At 45.5% G+C, this 19,771-nt stretch overlaps 1 protein-coding gene across 1 annotated transcript in view; it reads right to left on the minus strand.

The window, feature by feature from the left end:
* Nucleotides 1-19,771, minus strand: part of LOC139416106 (ATP-dependent RNA helicase DHX15-like) — a 34,568-nt gene that overhangs the window by 12,426 nt on the left and 2,371 nt on the right. The window contains exons 2-6 of the mRNA XM_071164398.1: nucleotides 19,454-19,757; nucleotides 18,511-18,704; nucleotides 18,055-18,214; nucleotides 15,797-16,015; nucleotides 6,861-7,028 (exon numbers count right to left, since the gene is read on the minus strand). Of these exons, the coding sequence (XP_071020499.1) occupies nucleotides 6,861-7,028; nucleotides 15,797-16,015; nucleotides 18,055-18,214; nucleotides 18,511-18,704; nucleotides 19,454-19,757 (1,045 nt within the window). The remainder of the gene's footprint in view (nucleotides 1-6,860; nucleotides 7,029-15,796; nucleotides 16,016-18,054; nucleotides 18,215-18,510; nucleotides 18,705-19,453; nucleotides 19,758-19,771) is intronic.

The raw sequence follows: 19,771 nt of genomic DNA on the forward strand, positions 1-19,771 counted from the left end.
GAGAGCGAGACAGAGCAAATGTTTTAATAAAGGGAAAAATGACCAATAGTTAATTTGTGGCCCCATACAAATCCCCCTTTAGTGGAGACACTGCTCAAAACTCAAGTCACTACACTTCTACAGCGAGCACGCATCAACATCTGAATGAATTAAGTTCTGCAGACACTTCCATGGCCCATCGCAGACACACTGTCTAATAGGACCCAACAGGGGAGTACTGCAACAGTTGTTGCAATCAAGTCGAATGAGGCGTCTGCAAACTGCAGCGGGCTGCCTCGCCGCTGAGTGTCCCTTCCACATGTATTACCACTGCTCTTTTTGGAGGGGGTGCCGCTGTCAGCTCGCAGCACGCTACCAGTCTCCACGAGATGTCATCTTCTCTCTTACAAAAAGCCCCTCCCACAGGTCTTCAAAATTACAACAAATAATTGATGTAATAGTTCCTTTTCCAGCGGGTGGCCTGCATTTAAAATGCAGTTCTTTCAGAATCACTGTGTACGTTGACGTTCATCCTCCGAGATTATAGTCTGACAAGACTGGAGGAATTTGTTTTAGATTAAAATGAAAGTTGCGGTGAAAAAATGAAAGGAAATCAAATTCTGACTTGCTTTCTGAGTAATGGAGCCTGTCGCCTTCAACAAACAAAGCAACACGCGGATGTTTCATGCGCCCCAAGGTGCAGGCGTCATGTGGCAGCAAGAGAGCGCCCACCAAATTAAAATCACTCACTCCGGCAATCAGAGATGTGCTCAAAACCCACCTCGAAATAGAAGCGAAGTTGCATTAAAATTAATAAGCTTGGAGGATTGCGGCAATTATGTTTAGAGTCACAAAAAATGAGTCACGGCAAAATGAGGCTCTAAACTAGAGCAGGTGATGAGAACAGAGATTTGTTTTCAACTGCTTCAAAGCCAAGGAGGGGGTTTTCTTTTCCTATGATTCCCCATTTCCAAGTAAAATGTTAGAAATATTACAGCTAGGTTTCTTTAGGAGAAATTCCTCCGAGGTAACACATAGTAATACTTAGAAGAAGCAGAGGGGAGACGAGGAGGAAAAAAAGCCCACTCCTCAGCTGTCAGAAGGGTGCGTCGGTTGATCAAAGCATCAGGGCCCGGCTGCAACATTTATTTTCCCTAAAATGTAATAGGGTGCAGACAAATACTGAGTAAGGGAGGGGAGAGAAGGAAGAGAAATAACAAATGAAAAGCCGTTTGGGTTGCGGTATCAACGCAAACGGGGAAGCTGCTGTGGAGTTGCACGTTTCCCAGTCCCAGATCTTTTTCTATTACAATTATCCCCTATAGCAAGGCTGTCTATGAGCAATGACAGCTGAATCGGAGCACCGAAATCAAATGAGTCACATCACCCTATGGGTCTCTCTCTGTCGGCGTTTACACAAACAGGAGAGGAGGGGAGGAAGGCAGATCTGCAGCTGCTCTCACGCGAGCCTTGACCGCCGCTGGGGGGGTGTTCCCGTTATGTAACGATAGAGCCTGATTGGCCCCAGAACCCTTCAAACTATGTTGTGCACCATGGCACTGGAGACTGGAGTCAGACAGGCAGAAACCTGCTGTACTGGGAACTTCCACTCCCACTCCAATGTCTCAGCATAATGTAGGGGGGGTGGTAATAAAATTGCTTCATTGCATATTCTGTGCACTGCCACTTCTTTCATATAGAAAAGTAACACCAGTTCAACTACAAGCACAGGAAAGATGCTAATAATGAAAGTTGCCCATTTACATTAAATCTCCAAAAGCACTGAACAGACACTTCCTTACAACGAATGACAGGCGTGAGAAACATTCTCCCAAGGAAAAAGACAGCATCACTTTCCTCTAACAAATCTGCCAATCATGTACTTAATTTGTTAGTGTACATGTGGCTTGTATATGAATGCATTTCGTTAATGCTTTCACATCTCTTGATCAAACATTTGCCAGTACAAAAATACTTCTGTGAGTTATCATCCATCGATATGGGTCCAAAACAGATTCTGAGCACTTGCCGCCCATCCTGCGTAGCTCCGTTTCGTTTGGCTGTCTAAAGCTGTGAGCCTTAAAGGCTTTTCAAAATCCTACCTTTTAAGGCGAGGATTTCTCTCCAGCCAGAGAATGCCTGACTGTTTAGTTATTAATGTCTTGGACATTTTTTGGGGGCCCAGCCCTTGGCCTTGTGTAATTCTGCCGTTAGAAGTAGAAGCATTCTGCTTTCTATTCATGCTGAGGAGAGAGGCAGCAGCCAAAGACGACCCATTTTAAACCTGTCAGAAGGCAGCCTGGCCAAGCCAACGGTCACTTCGATTAGTTTACACCTCCCCCTCGGGAGGGATGTACATCTTGATCGGATTGAACACTAGAGGTGCATTGCAAGAATCAACGGTGGCAGGTATCACTTCACAATACGTCTGAGGGGATCTCTTTGAACTAAGAGGAATCAACCACCTTTTGAAACAAAATGACATGCTGACAACTAGAGCAAAGCTGTAATTAAACCAAAGCCAATTGCTTGGCAAAGAGTTCAAGACATTAAGAACACCTAGCCACATTCAGTGACCCGTAGGTGTGGAGAAATTGCGTCTTCTTTGAGTCAATGACCCAGCTGATAAGCAATCTTGAACAAAGTTGGCTAGCCTAGCATGGACCGGCAGGTTGGGCCATCATCTCTGGAAAACAACAATGTCGGCCAACATTTCCCCAAAAGGAACGGGTGGCAAGGAGCACTTCGTGTCCTGTTCAAAGGGAGCTGTGAAAGGTTCAATGGGATGACTCCCTCCCACCAGTTTAGGCCAATGACCTGTACGTCAGGGAAGAGTAAGTCAGTGCTTTAGCAGCTGCCACAGTAGCTAGCCTGTCTCCTCACATTTCATAACCATATAGGAGGGCCTCTCATTGACTGCATTGATTCAGAATGCGTCTGGAGGCTGGGGCCTGTTACACAGAGAAGCACAGTGCGGCTCCTTCCTGTCTGTCTGTCAGCTGTATTGAGCGTTCCAGACTTTTCATCAGTAATATCATTAGAGCATCATCTCTGCGCATTATTTCTGGGTTATTAACCTGCAGGGGGTGAGCACTGTGGCTAACAGGGGCCATCTTTCACTCCAACCCTCTGGGAGGAACCGCCTGTTGAAAAATAAAACCTTCCCTTGATTGGTAAAAATGGAGGGCGCCTCGAACAATTTGGGCCCTGCCACATCAGTGACTTACTGGAATTGATCCCAGCGGGCGTGCGTCGCTGACTATTGAAGGGATATCCACACACGTGAGGATGATAGAAAACAAACCTAACGCTAAACAAGAGCCCATTTGTCAAAAGCGCATAATGATGATACTTTGAAAGGGAGAGGGGGGATTAAAGTCTTTGCTAGTAATCACAGTGAATTGAAGCTCCAACACTAAATCATTAAAATGTTCTAAAATGGGAGATCAGTGGCTTTTCTGGGGAGACATGACGGGCAAGCAAGTTATGTTAATGGAGGGAGTGCTTAATGCAGCCATTAGCATGCGGGACAGCAGAGGCCGGGAGCCTTAATTCTTTCATTGCCTCTCCTTGGACTTGCTTGGGTGACATCTCACCTCAGCTAAGGCTCAGCCACTGACGGCGTCAGACTGACAACAGAAGGCCAAACTCACTCTGTGCATGCTTTTGTCCATTCAAGACAAATGCCATTGGCCGCCACTGCTACATTCAAGACCCTTGACCAATTAAGCTTAGTGAGAGACCAGAATTGATGATATTCATCAACTTGGACATTGAGTGAAAGCAAGTCATATGGTGTTCAATGATCATTGCGACCTACACGGTCATTCTAGCCTCACTCTCCCCTTTTGCAATGTAAGTTCAGACATCGACAACAGCTCACCTCCATGTGACAGTCCCTTCAGGCCAGGAATGGGGGACAACATGAAGAAAAAACTACCTGAAAGGTAGCACGCTGTTGAGACGGTCTGTAAACACCAGGGAGGAGTCTGGCACTGCTGAGAGTGCATATTGGGAAGAGGTTCTTTGTTCAAAGAATTGTTGAATGCAAATTTACAGCCACTTACCAATTCTCCCAACCATCCAAAACACCCCGTCCCAATCTACTAAGATGTGGAGGTGGCGTCTCTTGGGACCAGGCATCCAAACCACTCCCTGTGCTGCCTGTGTCCTTCTTTCATGTCAACATCCCTTTGAACAGCGCAAGCAAACACAGGGATGATGTTTGAACTTTGGAAAGATCCCAGGCCCTAGCTTAGGCCAAACTGTTGAGCCTCCTTTACACAAAACACACACACGTGGAGGAGAGAGATAAAATAATGTCACACCGGGAGGGTGAGCGAGGAAGGCCGGAGCAAGCATTTCATCCGACTCGTCTTCAACAGCAGGAAAAGAGGGGCCTGTCAAAATGCTGTGGGTCAAACCGCAGCGGTAGAAAGGAACGTGATGACAGCAGCCTTCCTAGACTTGCCTTCGGAAAGTACTCAGACCCCTCAACCTTTTTCACATTTTGTTACGTTACAGCCTTATTCTAAAACTGATTAAATATATGTTTTTCCCCCTCAGAAATCTACACACACCACCCCATAACGACAAAGTGAAAACAGGTTTTTAGAAATGTTTGCAAATGTATTAAAAACAAAACACAAAAATACCTTATTTACATAAGTATTCAGACCCTTTGCTTTGAGACTCGAAATTGAGCTCAGGTGCTTCCTGTTTCCATTGATCATCCTTGTGATATTTTTATAACTTGGAGACAACCTGTGGTAAATTCAATTGATTGGACATGACTTGGAAAGGCACACCTGTCTATATAAGGTCCCACAGTTGACTGTGCATTTCAGAGCAAAAACCAAGCCATGAGGTTGAAGGAATTGTTCGAAGAGCTCCGAGACAGGATTGTGTCGAGGCACAGATCTGAGGAAGGCTACCAAAAAATGTCTGTAGCATTGAAGGTCCCCAAGAACACAGTGGGTTCCATCATTCTTAAATGGAAGAAGTTTGGAACCACCAAGACACTTCCTAGAGCTTGCCGCACGGCCAAACCGAGCAATCGGGAGAGAAGGGCCTTGGTCAGGAAAGTGAACCCAAGAGTCACTCTGACAGAGCTATCGAGTTCCTCTGTGGAGATGGGAGAACCTTCCAGAAGAACAACCATCTCTGCAGCACTCCACCAATCAGGCCTTTAAGGTAGAATGGCGAGATGGAAGCCACTCCTCAGTAAAAGGCACATGACAGCCTACTAAAGACCCTCAAACGATGAGAAACAAGTTTCTCTGGTCTGATGAAACCAAGATTGAACTCTTTGGCCTGAATGCCAAGCCTCACGTCTTGAGGAAACCTGGCACCATACCTACAGTGAAGCATGGTGCTGTGGGGATGTTTTTCAGTGGCAGGGACCGGGAGACTAGTCAGGATTGAGGGAAAGATGAACGTAGCAAAGAACAGAGAGATCCTTGATGAAAACCTGCTCCAGAGCGCTCAGGACCTCAGACTGGGGCCAAGGTTCAACAGAACAATGACCATAAGCACACAGCCAAGAAAACGAAGGAGTGGCTTTAGGACAAGTCTCTGAATGTCCTTGCGTGGTCCAGGCAGAGCCCGGACTTGAACCCGATCGAACATCTCTGGAGAAACCTGAAAATAGCCGTGCAGCAATGCTCCCCATCCAATCTGACAGAGCTTGAGAGGATTTGCAGAGAGGAATGGGAGAAACTCCCCAAATACAGGTTGGATGAAGGGTCCCTTGGTTAAATGGTCATACCCAAGAAGACTCCAGGCTATAATCGCTGCCAAAGGTGCTTCAACAAAGTGCTGAGTAAAGGGTCTGAATACTAATGCAAATGTGATATCAGTTTTTTATTTTTAATACATTTGCAAAATAAATATGGGGTATTGTGTGTAGATTGATGAGAGGAGAAAAAAAACAATTAAACCAATTTTAGAACAAGGCTTTAATGTAACAAAATGTGGAAAAAGTCAAGGGGTCTGAATACTTTCCAAATGCACTGTATATATAAAAATGATCAGGCGGTGACTTCATTATTCCAAATAAGTCATCAATAATCTTTCGGGGCTCCAATGACAGCCAAATCAGCCTCAATTGGGTAGGCAGCACACAATGAGTCATTCATCAAATCCCAGTCAGATGTTGGGGCAAATGTTCGCAAATTACTGGCGGTGTGACAGGGTTTTGATATTCCATCAGATTCCTTGCCAACAGCGTGGCCGTCCAGGTGGTTCCACTGCTGTGATTATAGTGCGCTCGTTTGAACACCGAGCCATAAACAAAACGCTGGACAGGTTTGCGGCCCGTATTAATAATGGAACATGAAGTCGAAGGGCCGTACATTGCTCTGTGGGACCAGTTCAGGACAAGGGAACAAGAAGAGGGGAATGTTCACACATTCTTTTGTAGATGAGCAAAGTTCCGGTAATGCATGCAGCCTTTCCCTGGCACTGAGAAGACCAGATGATTGTGGCCTCTGTTCTCTGAGAGAGAGGCTGTGCAAAACCAATAGAGGAGTGCAAGAGATTAAAAGACTGTGGCTTCAGTGCTTTCCTCAGGCATGGAGGGAGTGAGTAATACCCCAGTTATATTTTAGAGCAGGGAATCATATGCTGACAAAAGCAGCATATGTTGTGTGAGTCAGTCCTGCACCAAAGCTGAAGCGGGAAAACAGTTTTTCTAACCCCCCCTCCCACTCCTCCCTCTCCATATCCACCCACCTACTTCCCCGTCTCTCTGCCACTCTCCATTTATCGCTTCCTTTAGCCCTCTCACTTTCTCCCACTTTCACTCCCTCCCTCTCTGGAAGGGAGATATTGAGTTGCTGGGATGCCCTGTGCTGCTGAGGAGTGAATCGAGTGGGGTTTACCTTCCTCCCGATGGCTCCGTTGGGCTTGCGGGGTGGTGGCGGCTCAAAGATCCTTTGCTGCTGCTGGGGCGGCAGCGTCGAGTACAACGGGATGATTTTGATGTCCCCCGCGTCGTGTCCCAGGTCGTCGATGTCCCTCTTGATGCGCTTGCAGGCCTCGTCGATTTCCTGAAAGATGAAGCGGAAAAAGTAAAAATGGGCAGGCAGGTGAAGGGTGGCTGACGAGGAGCAAGCATTTGGGCACACAGTAACCTGGGGCTTGGTTTGAATAGCACCTTGAGAGACAATGGGGAGAGAAAGGTCTGAAGAGGAGAGGAGGGGTTAGAAGGAGAACATTTGTTCTGCCCATCTCTCCATCTGACTGAGGAAATTAAACCTGGACTGCCGCGTGCTTGGTTGAGCTCCCCATGGCTGTGTTGTCAAATGCCGCAATCAGGAGAACACAGACACACACGGTTCATTATTCCATACCGCAATATTGTAGGAGAAATGTGAAATGAGAATGCTGCACTGATGCATAACCAGCGGCAAATCATGGCAGATCAGTTTAGTGGAGCTGAACATTATAGAGCCAGTGGGCTCCCAGACAGAGAAACTTAACAACCAGGGGAATAAGAAAACATGACAGACGACAAAAGGCTATGACTCCGACTGAACTAGGCAGCCTGAATATAATAAACCAACATGGTATGGACTGCCATAATGTGACGTTAGCAAATGCAACATATCAAATCGGTAAACGGCCCATGAATAATTAAGACTATTACTTTGCAATCGACCATGCCCACGAGAACCCTAAGTGACAAGCTTATATACAGCCTACATAATACTATATAGCCTGATAGGTGTCTATGATTCCTGGAATATCTACACTTAAACACCACACTTGTTTTTTCCCCCCATCTCCAGACATTGGACAATGTTAGCTATGAAAAGACCAGAAAACGTACTGAAGCGATAGCCACTGCATTTTCATGTTCATACTTAAAGGAAAGGTTGCACCAGATATATATATATACAGTGGGGCAAAAAAGTATTTAGTCAGCCACGAATTGTGCAAGTTCTCCTACTTAAAAAGATGAGAGGCCTGTAATTTTCATCATAGGTACACTTCAACTATGACAGACAAAATGAGAGAGAAAAAATCCAGATAATCACATTGTAGGATTTTTAATGAATTTATTTGCAAATTATGGTGGAAAATAAGTACAGTGCCTTGCGAAATTTTTCGGCCCCCTTGAACTTTGCGACCTTTTGCCACATTTCAGGCTTCAAACATAAAGATATAAAACTGTATTTTTTTGTGAAGAATCAACAACAAGTGGGACACAATCATAAAGTGGAACGACATTTATTGGATATTTCAAACTTTTTTAACAAATCAAAAACTGAAAAATTGGGCGTGCAAAATTATTCAGCCCCCTTAAGTTAATACTTTGTAGCGCCACCTTTTGCTGCGATTACAGCTGTAAGTCGCTTGGGGTATGTCTCTATCAGTTTTGCACATCGAGAGACTGACATTTTTTCGCATTCCTCCTTGCAAAAGGGGCTCGAGCTCAGTGAGGTTGGATGGAGAGCATTTGTGAACAGCAGTTTTCAGTTCTTTCCACAGATTCTCGATTGGATTCAGGTCTGGACTTTGACTTGGCCATTCTAACACCTGGATATGTTTATTTTTGAACCATTCCATTGTAGATTTTGCTTTATGTTTTGGATCATTGTCTTGTTGGAAGAACAAATCTCTGTCCCAGTCTCAGGTCTTTTGCAGACTCCATCAGGTTTTCTTCCAGAATGGTCCTGTATTTGGCTCCATCCATCTTCCCATCAATTTTAACCATCTTCCCTGTCCCTGCTGAAGAAAAGCAGGCCCAAACCATGATGCTGCCACCACCATGTTTGACAGTGGGGATGGTGTGTTCAGCTGTGTTGCTTTTACGCCAAACATAACGTTTTGCATTGTTGCCAAAAAGTTCAATTTTGGTTTCATCTGACCAGAGCACCTTCTTCCACATGTTTGGTGTGTCTCCCAGGTGGCTTGTGGCAAACTTTAAACAACACTTTTTATGGATATCTTTAAGAAATGGCTTTCTTCTTGCCACTCTTCCATAAAGGCCAGATTTGTGCAATATACGACTGATTGTTGTCCTATGGACAGAGTCTCCCACCTCAGCTGTAGATCTCTGCAGTTCATCCAGAGTGATCATGGGCCTCTTGGCTGCATCTCTGATCAGTCTTCTCCTTGTATGAGCTGAAAGTTTAGAGGGACGGCAAGGTCTTGGTTGATTTGCAGTGGTCTGATACTCCTTCCATTTCAATATTATCGCTTGCACAGTGCTCCTTGGTATGTTTAAAGCTTGGGAAATCTTTTTGTATCCAAATCCGGCTTTAAACTTCTTCACAACAGTATCTCGGACCTGCCTGGTGTGTTCCTTGTTCTTCATGATGCTCTCTGCGCTTTTAACGGACCTCTGAGACTATCACAGTGCAGGTGCATTTATACGGAGACTTGATTACACACAGGTGGATTGTATTTATCCTCATTAGTCATTTAGGTCAACATTGGATCATTCAGATATCCTCATTGAACTTCTGGAGAGAGTTTGCTGCACTGAAAGTAAAGGGGCTGAATAATTTTGCACGCCCAATTTTTCAGTTTTTGATTTGTTTTTCTGCAAAGGGACCAGGACGACTGATCCGTGTAAAGGAAAGAATGAATGGGGCCATGTATCGTGAGATTTTGAGTGAAAACCTCCTTCCATCAGCAAGGGCATTGAAGATGAAACGTGGCTGGGTCTTTCAGCATGACAATGATCCCAAACACACCGCCCGGGCAACGAAGGAGTGGCTTCGTAAGAAGCACTTCAAGGTCCTGGAGTGGCCTAGCCAGTCTCCAGATCTCAACCCCATAGAAAATCGTTGGAGGGAGTTGAAAGTCCGTGTTGCCCAGCAACAGCCCCAAAACATCACTGCTCTAGAGATCTGCATGGAGGAATGGGCCAAAATACCAGCAACAGTGTGTGAAAACCTTGTGAAGACTTACAGAAAACGTTTGACCTCCGTCATTCCAACAAAGGGTATATAACAAAGTACTGAGATAAACTTTTGTTATTGACCAAATACTTATTTTCCACCATAATTTGCAAATAAATTCATTAAAAATCCTACAATGTGATTTTCTGAATTTTTTTCCCTCATTTTGCCTGTCATAGTTGAAGTGTACCTATGATGAAAATTACAGGCCTCTCATCTTTTTAAGTGAGAGAACTTGCACAATTGGTGGCTGACTAAATACTTTTTTTGCCCCACTGTATATATATTCCATATATATATATATTCCACAAATCTAACAACAGCTAAACAGCCTTCATGCAAAAGTTTACAAAATAATGAATACACTTCTATTTTCGCAATTTGAATTAAATGCATTAAAACCTCATACCAACAACACATTGCGGCTTTGACGTCAAGAGAGGAACAGCCTGCTGGTGGCTTCAGCGATAGAGGCGAATCGGGGAAAGTAGGTACTAAAGTGCCCAAAGAGTTTTGTCATGTTATGTTGCTAGTAGATTATTTAAAAAACAAACTAACTATTTTGTGCACTTCACAAAATAGATGGCATCATGAGGCAGGAAATTATGTGGATATATTGAAGCAACATCATCAACATCAGTCAGGAAGTTAAAGCTTGGTCGCAAATGGGTCTTCCAAATGGACAATGACCCCAAGCATACTTCCAAAGTTGTGGCAAAATGGCGTAAGGACAACAAAGTCAAGGTATTGGAGTGGCCACCACAAAGCCCTGACCTCATTCCTATAGAACATTTGTGGGCAGAACTGAAAAGGTGTGTGCGAGCAAGGAGGCCTACAAACCTGACTCCGTTACACCAGTTCTGTCAGGAGGAATGGGCCCAAATTCACCCAACTTATTGTGGGAATCTTGTGGAAGGCTACCCAAAACATTTGACCCAAGTTAAACAATTTAAAGGCAATGCTACCAAATACTAATTGAGTCTATGTAAACTTCTGACCCACTGGGAATGTGATGAAAGTAATAAAAGCTTAAATAAATCCGTCTCTCTACTATTATTCTGACATTTCACTTTCTTAAAATAAAGTGGTGATCCTAACTGACCTAAGACAGGGAATTTTTACTAGGATTAAATGTCAGGAATTGTGAAACACTGAGTTAGAATGTATTTGGCTATGGTGTATGTAAACTTCTGACTTCAACTGTAACTTGCAGGATATCATGGTGGCTGATGTTTGTGTTAGCCATTACACCTGGATTTACTGTTACTACTGCTAGTAACGTTAGTACTCAGGTTAGCATGTGGCTAGCTATAGCTACCATCACCCAACAACAGTTTGGTTATAGATGTTCAATGTCTATGATGGTAAAGGTTCATTTTGACTTTGTGTAAGAGTACAATAAATGCTGATGTGTTGAACTGCTAATACAGTGCATTCGTAAAGTATTCAGACACCTTGACCTATTCTACATTTTGTTAAGTTACAGCCTTATTCTAAAATGGAATGAATTGTTTTCCCCCCTTATCAAATCTACACACAATACCCCATAATGACAAAGCAGCAAAAATCTGGTAAAATTGCACATTTACATAGGTATTCAGACCCTTTACTCAGTACTTTGTTGAAGCACCTTTGGCAGCGATTACAGCCTTGAGTCTTCTTGGCACACCTGTATTAGGGGAGTTTCTCCCATTCTTCTCTCCAGATTCTCTCAAGCTCTGTCAGGTTGGATGGGGAGCTTCACTTGCAAAGCTATTTTTAGGTCTCTCTAAAGATGTTTGATCGGGTTCAAGTCCAGGCTCTGGCTGGGCCCCTCAAGGACATTGAGACTTGTCCCAAAGCCACTGCTTTGTTGTCTTGGCTGTGTGCTTAGGGTTGTTGTCCTGTTGGAAGGTGAACCTTGGCCCCAGTCTGAGGTCCTGAGCGATCTGGAGCAGGTTTTCATCAAGGATCTCTCTGTACTTTGCTCCGTTCACCTTTCCCTCATTCCTGATTAGTCTCCCAGTCCCTGCAGCTGAAAAACATCCCCCACAGCATGGTGCTGCCACCACCATGCTTCACCGTAGGGACGGTGACAGGTTTCCTCCAGACGTGACGCTTGGCATTCAGGCCAAAGACTAGAGAATCTGGTTTCTCATGGTCTGAGAGTCTGCCTTTTAGCTGCCTTTTGGCAAACTCCAAGTGGGCTGTCATGTGCCTTTTACTGAGGAGTGGCTTCCATCTGGCCACTCTACAATAAAGGCCTGATTGGTGGAGTGTTTCAAAGATGGTTGTCCTTCTGGAAGGTTCTCCACAGAAACTCTGTCAGAGTGATCATTGGGTTCCTAGTCACCTCCCTGACCAAGGCCCTTCTCCCCCGATTGCCCAGTTTAGTGGTTCCAAAGAGTCTTGGTGGTTCCAAACTTCTTCCATTTAAGAATGATGGAGGCCACTGTGTTCATGGGGACCTTCAATGCTGAAAAAAATAATAATTGGTAGCCTTCCCCAGATCTGGGCCTCGACACAATCCTGTCTCGGAGCTCTACGGACAATTCCTTCAACCTCATGGTTTGGTTTTTGCTCTGACATGCACAGTCAACTGTGGGACCTTTTATAGACAGGTATGTGCCTTTCCAAATCATGTCCAATCAATTGAATTTACCACAGGTGGACTCCAAGTTGTAGAAACATCTCAAGAATCATCAATGGAAACTAAATGCACCGGAGCTCAATTTTGAAACATTTCTAAAAACCTGTTTCTAAAAACCTGTTTTTGCTTTGTCAGCATGGGGTGTGCAGATTGATGAGGATAATGTTTTACTTAATTCATTTTAGAACACGGCTGTAACGCAACAAAATGTGGAAAAAGTGAAGGGATCTGAATACTTCGATGTTTCAAAGCTGTTAGTGGGAAGGTAATAGGGCTGTAAAAGGGGCAATGCTAAAAGCCTGTGTGCTGTAAAAGTGATTAAAAAAAACATTTTTATCTGATATAGAATAAAGAAATCACAGGATATGGTCAGATGATAAGTTGGCTTTATTCAGAGTGCCAAAATTTTTTTTTTCAAAAACAATGACGACTATGATGTGGGTCTTTACCGTCTTATGTGGACAGTGGCTTCACTCCTGTTGTGTGTTCTCCTCTTGACATCACTTTTCCGAAACGCTTAAAATTGATATGTCGTATTGGGACTTTTAGTTGGAAGGATGAAGCCAATCAGAATGTTTAAAAGAGACCTAATTCTGCAATCTTCCTTTTAAACAAGAACACCAACATGTAAACGGTCACAGCCTGTGCTGTTGCTCCACCTTCAGGCCCTAGGGAACTGTGCAGCTCCTTCTATAGTTTGTTTCGGGGTCACGTGACAATTAGCACTTACAGATTCAAATAAATGTTTTATTGGAGTGCGAAGGAGACGGGGTCTGGGGCAGGAAGGGGTATAGGGGCTTGATGTATTCTGAAATTATGGGAACCATATTTGATAGTCATACCAAAGCCACAATGTGACACTGACTGCAACCTAGAAATACCCAGTAGAACAGATGCTCTCCTTTAACCTGGAGCGTTTACTCTTTACGTGGCATTTACTTTACTCAGGGTAAGAACTGGCAAGGCTTTGCCCCGATTGAGTAAAACACAAAAACATAGGGAGCCTCAGCTAGGATCTCTCTGTGTGTTTGTGGACTTTGTTTGCAGACAGTAATGCATTCCTAGCCCAATTTTTCCCTGCTGTGTTCACTCACTACACAAGTCAAATCCATCCCACCGATGGCCATGTAATCAACACGTTGACAAGTTAGAGTGGAAAAGAGTAATGAATAGATTGGTAAAATTAGCCTGGGTATTAATAGACCATCAACCCTCTGGATGCAGCAGCTGTCATGAAAAGTGGACGCCGTTGCCAAGGCGCCGGGATTGAGCTGGTGTGCCAGTGCCCGAAGAGAAATGGAGCGCGTGCACAGCGGGGCGGCCAGCCAACTGTGAGAACCTGCACACCAGCCGGCCCACGCGACCCCAGGAGCGATGCGGTGAAGCACCAGGCACCTAACCAGACTCAATTAGGCACTCGCCTCGGTCCACTTAATTAGCAGAGGCCCGGGCGAATCTTTACGTTTTGAAGTGAACCGCTGAGGGGGCAGCTTAAATGGTGGGACTTATCAGGGCGAGGCAGCTGTGATAAGTTTTGCCTCTCTTTTTTGGGGAGTTTGAGTTTGTCTGTTTTTTAATGGTTCGCGGCAGGGACAAACTCCCCCAAATACTTGGGAGGGAAAGGAACCCGCCCCCTTCGCTTTTCATTTGTCATAAATGAAAACAGCTTTACCTCAAAGACAGAACTACGTTGCAGATCTGCGTACCCGATCATTAGTCAACATCAAAGTTGCGGGATGACGAGAGGTTGAGATGCGCTCCGGGGAGGCACTATTTTAACGCCCATCTCCTCCAGAGCTACCTCACATCGACTTCTTTAACCCAATTAGGAAAGTGTTAATGAACTCACCATGGGAGTGCTCGCTGACTGCACTGCTTGCTTTGCCTCGGCAGCTTGACACCCTGACGCGTTCAGCGTTATTGAGCTAGGGGAGGTGGCAATGGGGGTGGATACTCAGCAAGAGACGTATCAATGTTTAACGCATTTCCCGCAAATATTCTCTTCTCCTCTGCACATTCAACGAGGGGAGGCCAACGCTGTTCCCTGGCTGTCTGAGTGGCTGGAACACCACTAATCTAATCTACCAGCCCCTTGAAGGATACCACTTCAAATACAATGCTCCTCTGTGACGCCATATTATCTGACTGGGTGAGCCCTCGGCAGATATGATTTATTTTTTAAAGATGGCTACGCTGGATGATGACGTGGCGCTAACGTAAGGGAATCCATACATTCAAAATGAGAATCTCCAGGCACATTAACATTCACGCTCGGTCACGAAGGATACTTTGAGATTTATCTAGCCTACTTCCCCAGAGTCAGATGAACTTGTGCATACCATTTCTATTTCTCTGCATGCAGTTTGAAGGAAGTTGCTAAGTAGCGTTAGCGCAATTTCTAACTAACTGTTCCCATAGACTTCCAGTCATTGTGCTATTGCTAGTTAGCCTTGGCTCGCAAAACTACCTCTAACGTCGTTTAAACTGGACACAGAGACATCTTTTTTCATTTAACTAGGCAAGTCAGTTTAGAACAAATTATTATTTACAATGAGTGCCTTTCCCCCGGCCAAACCCGGACGACGCTGGGCCAATTGGGCGCCTCCCTATGGGACTCCCAATCACGGCCGGATATGATTCACCCTGGATTCGAACCAGGGACTGTAGTGACGCCTCTTGCACGGAGATGCAATGCCTTTGACCGCTGCACCACTTGGGAGCCCAGACATACAATTGGTATCCACAAGTTAATCTGACTCTGAGGAAGTAGATAAAGGGTTTCCTTGCCAAAATGTCCAAGTATCCCTTTAAACTCAGTCTAGGGTTGCAATCATACAAACCTCACTTAATTAGTTCCCATGTCACAACCATAAGCTACACGAACTGTTACATTACGTAGGGAGAGAATGGTGAGAATAATAGTGTGGCACTGCTGAGCCCTGAGACAGGCTGCCTCTCCCACTCGTGAACTGGGAGGCAGACAGATGTTTCTGGGGGAAGGCAGGCAGGCGTGCACCCGCCCAGCTGTGACCAAATTCATCATTATGGGCATAAACCTCGCCCTCCATTACACATTAGTATACAACATTTTTAGGAGTGAAATTTCAAGGATTCATGGGGCAGGCAAAATCTGGGACATTGTCTTTTTTTCCCTCTTACCAGGGTAATGTTCCAAACAGGAAAGGCCACATGCATTCAATACCTCTCTTGATCTAAGCATTGATCATCTCAGTTGTGCGCATGCGAAAAGCTGGAATGGTGGCAGAAAAGGACCTACCTCTTGTCCAGTGAGGAAGAGCAGACAGTCGCCCTCCTCCTCTTCACACATGTGGATCTGGATAACGGTGCGGATGGCTGCCTCCAGGTAGTCCCTCTCAGGTTCCGGCGTGTAGAAGATCTCTACCGGGTGCGTGCGTCCAGGGATGGTCAGCAGCGGACAGCTGTCAAAGTACACCTGGAACTTGCCGGCATCCAGCGTGGCGCTCATGACGATGACCTGATGAGACAAAGGACAGGGTGTTGAGAGGTGGAATGGGAAGAGAAAATGGCTGCCGATGGGGTTATATGATGCTATAGGATTTCGTTGCCCCTAGACACTGATCAGAGTTCTAGATTATAGTTTGGCCTAATGGTTCAGATTCTGATTAGTGTTATCTTAGATCAGTGTCTAAGGGCAACCCGAAACAGCAGCTTTTAGCAGGAGCAATACTGTGAAGAGAGGAGCTTACATATAACCAGGGGACAGCGGCGATAGTATAGCGTAGGTAGATAAAGGTTAAGGTAGGAGTATTTAGAAGTTGACGAATGGTAGGGTCTGGTGTAGTCTCACCTCAGGGTAGTTAAGAGTGATAGTAACACATGTGACTGATGAAATGGATAAGGCCTAGGACGTAGAACATACAATACATTGGGAAAGTATTCAGACCCCTGGACTAAATAAACAATAATGATCATCAATCTACACACAAATACCCCATAATGACAAGGCAAAATGCGCTAAAAAAAAAAGAAATAGGAAACATAATAGATACCCTCTATGCAGGAGAATAGGAAGCGGGCGTGAGCCAGAAAGAGAGTGTAGATTGGACCCTGGCCAAGTGAGGAAACAAAATGGTGGACATATCACAGGAGGACAGAGCCCCTGACCCATGAGGATCACAACGCTCACTGCTCGGATAAGTCTCGCGGGCACACCATGTTCTCCCCTAGGGCCCATTAAGCACATTAAAATTCTGATGGTGGGCGGCGCGCCTCTCTGCTCTCCCATTTTCACTCTCAAATATTTCGGTCCACGGTCTATGCGCTACTTCGCTTTACGCATAACAAGACATTATAATTCCTCTTAATCAAGGCAAATTACACTTCAAATTTGGGAGAGGAGGGAGACTGGGAAGAGGGACATGAGCAGGGCCGGTATGATCATTGCCACTAACCTAGACCTTATTTAAAAGTCCCTGAACACGTGTGTAACCTTTGATGCCGTCCCTGACAACAACTAGTCATTACCCATCTGTTTTATGAGAATTGTGTCCGGCACATTCGGCCTATAAAAACTGAACTCCCACCCCACCCATCCCTGTCTGATTCTCTTAAATGGGCTGACCCGGGCAGCAATCTCAGTGCTGCCGCAGAGGAGACTCGCCGTGCATTTCTGAGCTGAATGGCTGACGTTTGTCTTTTCCTCAATAGACACATAGCAGTCAGCCCGTGGAGAGACTGCCACACTGAGGCTTTTTAGGGGGGGGGGGGTAATAATTGAGTGTGTGTGTACACAACCAGGTGTGTGCACACAGAGAGGCAGGCTCTCATGAAGGATAGAGGACTAGGTCAGAGGTAGGATTTGAGTTTAGGAGAGTGAGCTGAGGAGAGGTCATGAGGATCAGACGGTACAGGGCTTTGAGAAGCAGTAAAGAACACAACAGAAACTGCTTCTCCAATAGAAATCCCTGATCACTTGTAGACGATGTCATGGTGACGTTAGTTAGCTAAGCTCATGCGAAGAAACACGTCATAGGTCTGATGGTTGTGTCGAACTGCGGCCATGAAATCAAACGCACTCTTCCGATATAAAGTTGTTTTTGATTAAAATGAAAACGTGTCAGTTTGTCACTTTCACAAGGTTTTAGTAACGACAGGTTCAGCTACTTGAGACACTGGCTTGTGCCTTTAGAACTCGAGAAAATGAACAAATAAGGAAGAATTTTTCACTTCTCTCACTGACTTCTTAAACCATAAAAACGTTTTTTTCCCACCTTTGGATTTAGAAACTCTGTGGCATGACTCTATGAGATGCTGTGGAATGTAGACTGGCGAGTGGAAACTTGGCAAGGCCAGGGTTGCATTCACCTGGCACGGATCAGGTCACTTTCAAGAGGTGCACAAAGTTAGGAAACATTTAGATAGAAACACACCATAGAACTGACATGCTCCTCTGACAAGTAGAGTCAAGTACAAATAAGGTCAGCTCTGTTCAGGACATCTCTACCTGCAAGGTTCAGTACATTGCACCCAGGGGTATGAGGATTTGACGTGTACCTTGAGGTCTGACCTCTGTCGGACCACCTCTTTGAGGACGCCCATGAGGATGTCTGTGGCAAGTGTTCTCTCGTGGGCCTCGTCCAGGATGACGACGCCGTAGCGCTCCAGCAGAGGGTCGTTCATGGCCTCCCGCAGCAACATACCGTCTGTCATGTACCTGCACCGAGGGAGGAAACACAACGGGTAAGTCTTTAAAGTGGACATTTTCGTCGAACAATTTAACTGCTAACTGTGTACTGCCAAATTAGCCAGTTCTCTCTTGTAAAGAATATTTGAAATCTAACTTTTTTTTCTAACAGCAAAAAAATAGGGAGGTACTATCTGAACATGCCAAATGTTCAGATAGCAATACATTTTTCAATGGAAAACATATCCTTCGAAGCACCCCACTGAACCCCAGTGAAATAAAACAGTATCTTTGGCAGTTCAACTTCAGTAGAGACTGGCACTTACTTGAGGAAGGTCTTGGCCGAGCTGCAGTCCTCGAATCGAATGGAGTAACCAACCTCCTGGCCCAGCATGACGTCCATCTCGTCGGCCACCCTCTGGGCCACACTCATGGCTGCCACCCTCCTGGGCTGGGTACAGGCCACTGCCTTCTTAGGTCCGCCCAACCCCTTAACCATGTCCACACACCACTGGGGGATCTGAGGAGAGAGAGGGGGAGATAGCGAGAGGAAGAAGTTACTCAACCACACTCACTTTTAGAATCCCTTGACCTTCCACAAATCAGCAACCAAACCAATACCAATCAAAAGCGCTTTACAAAATTGCACTGAAGATAACTTTAAGTCAAAAAAATGAATGATAGCATGGATGTTTTGGAGAGCAAAGAATAAAACGACCAGTTACTGTCTGTAAACCCCATGCCACCATCCCCGATCACTTCCACTCTCTGATAATCAACTGCGAGCTCCAGAGAAGTTGAGATGATAGCTTGTATTAGACAGTCTGCCAGCTTTCTGCTGATAGGCACTCCCGGTGGGGATCCCCCTGCTCACTGTTCAAAAGACGAGGGGACCTGCTAAGAGCAGCCTAAAGTTAGAAACTGTTTCTTCTGCTGGATTAGCCTTGTGCTCGGATGAGTGCCCGTCAGTGGCAAGCAACCTCTTTGCTACGGGGAAGGGAAACACACACTCTGCATTTAACATTTCAACAAATCAAGATGGGGGGAAAGGAGATGAGTCACAGCAGCAGGATTCATTTGAAAATAATGGGAAAGTGTGTGAGGGCATCAAGGCATCTCATAGGAAAGAGTATTGAGTTATCAGTTGGCTTTTCTCGGCTGTGTTACTGTTTGTTCGTGAATACAATGATATATTGCTTGGAGAGCATTTAATAGATACATTCCGTCTCACCACATGAATGTAAAGCCTCTACCCCTTGTCCTGCTTACCTGCGTGGTCTTGCCGGAGCCCGTCTCTCCGACGAGCACGAAACTCTGGTGGCGTCCCAGGATGTCGTTGAAGCGCTCCTTGTACTCCCACACTGGCAGCTGTAGCCTCTTCTTCAGGATCTCGTAGTAACGCGGTGTGTGGGGCAGGTTGGTGAACGGGTTGATTTGCTGCTGCATGGCCGTCTGCTTGTGGGAGAGGCCTGCGCTGCCAACAGCCGGGTTCAGGGCCATGACAGAGGGCTTGGCATCCCGGTCTCTGTCCCTGTCCTTCGACCGCTCGTCGCGGTCCCTGACGCGGTCTCGCCTGTGGTCGAGGCA

Source organism: Oncorhynchus clarkii, chromosome 9 (genome assembly GCF_045791955.1).
Source record: "Oncorhynchus clarkii lewisi isolate Uvic-CL-2024 chromosome 9, UVic_Ocla_1.0, whole genome shotgun sequence".
In the NCBI taxonomy this organism is placed as follows: domain Eukaryota; kingdom Metazoa; phylum Chordata; class Actinopteri; order Salmoniformes; family Salmonidae; genus Oncorhynchus; species Oncorhynchus clarkii.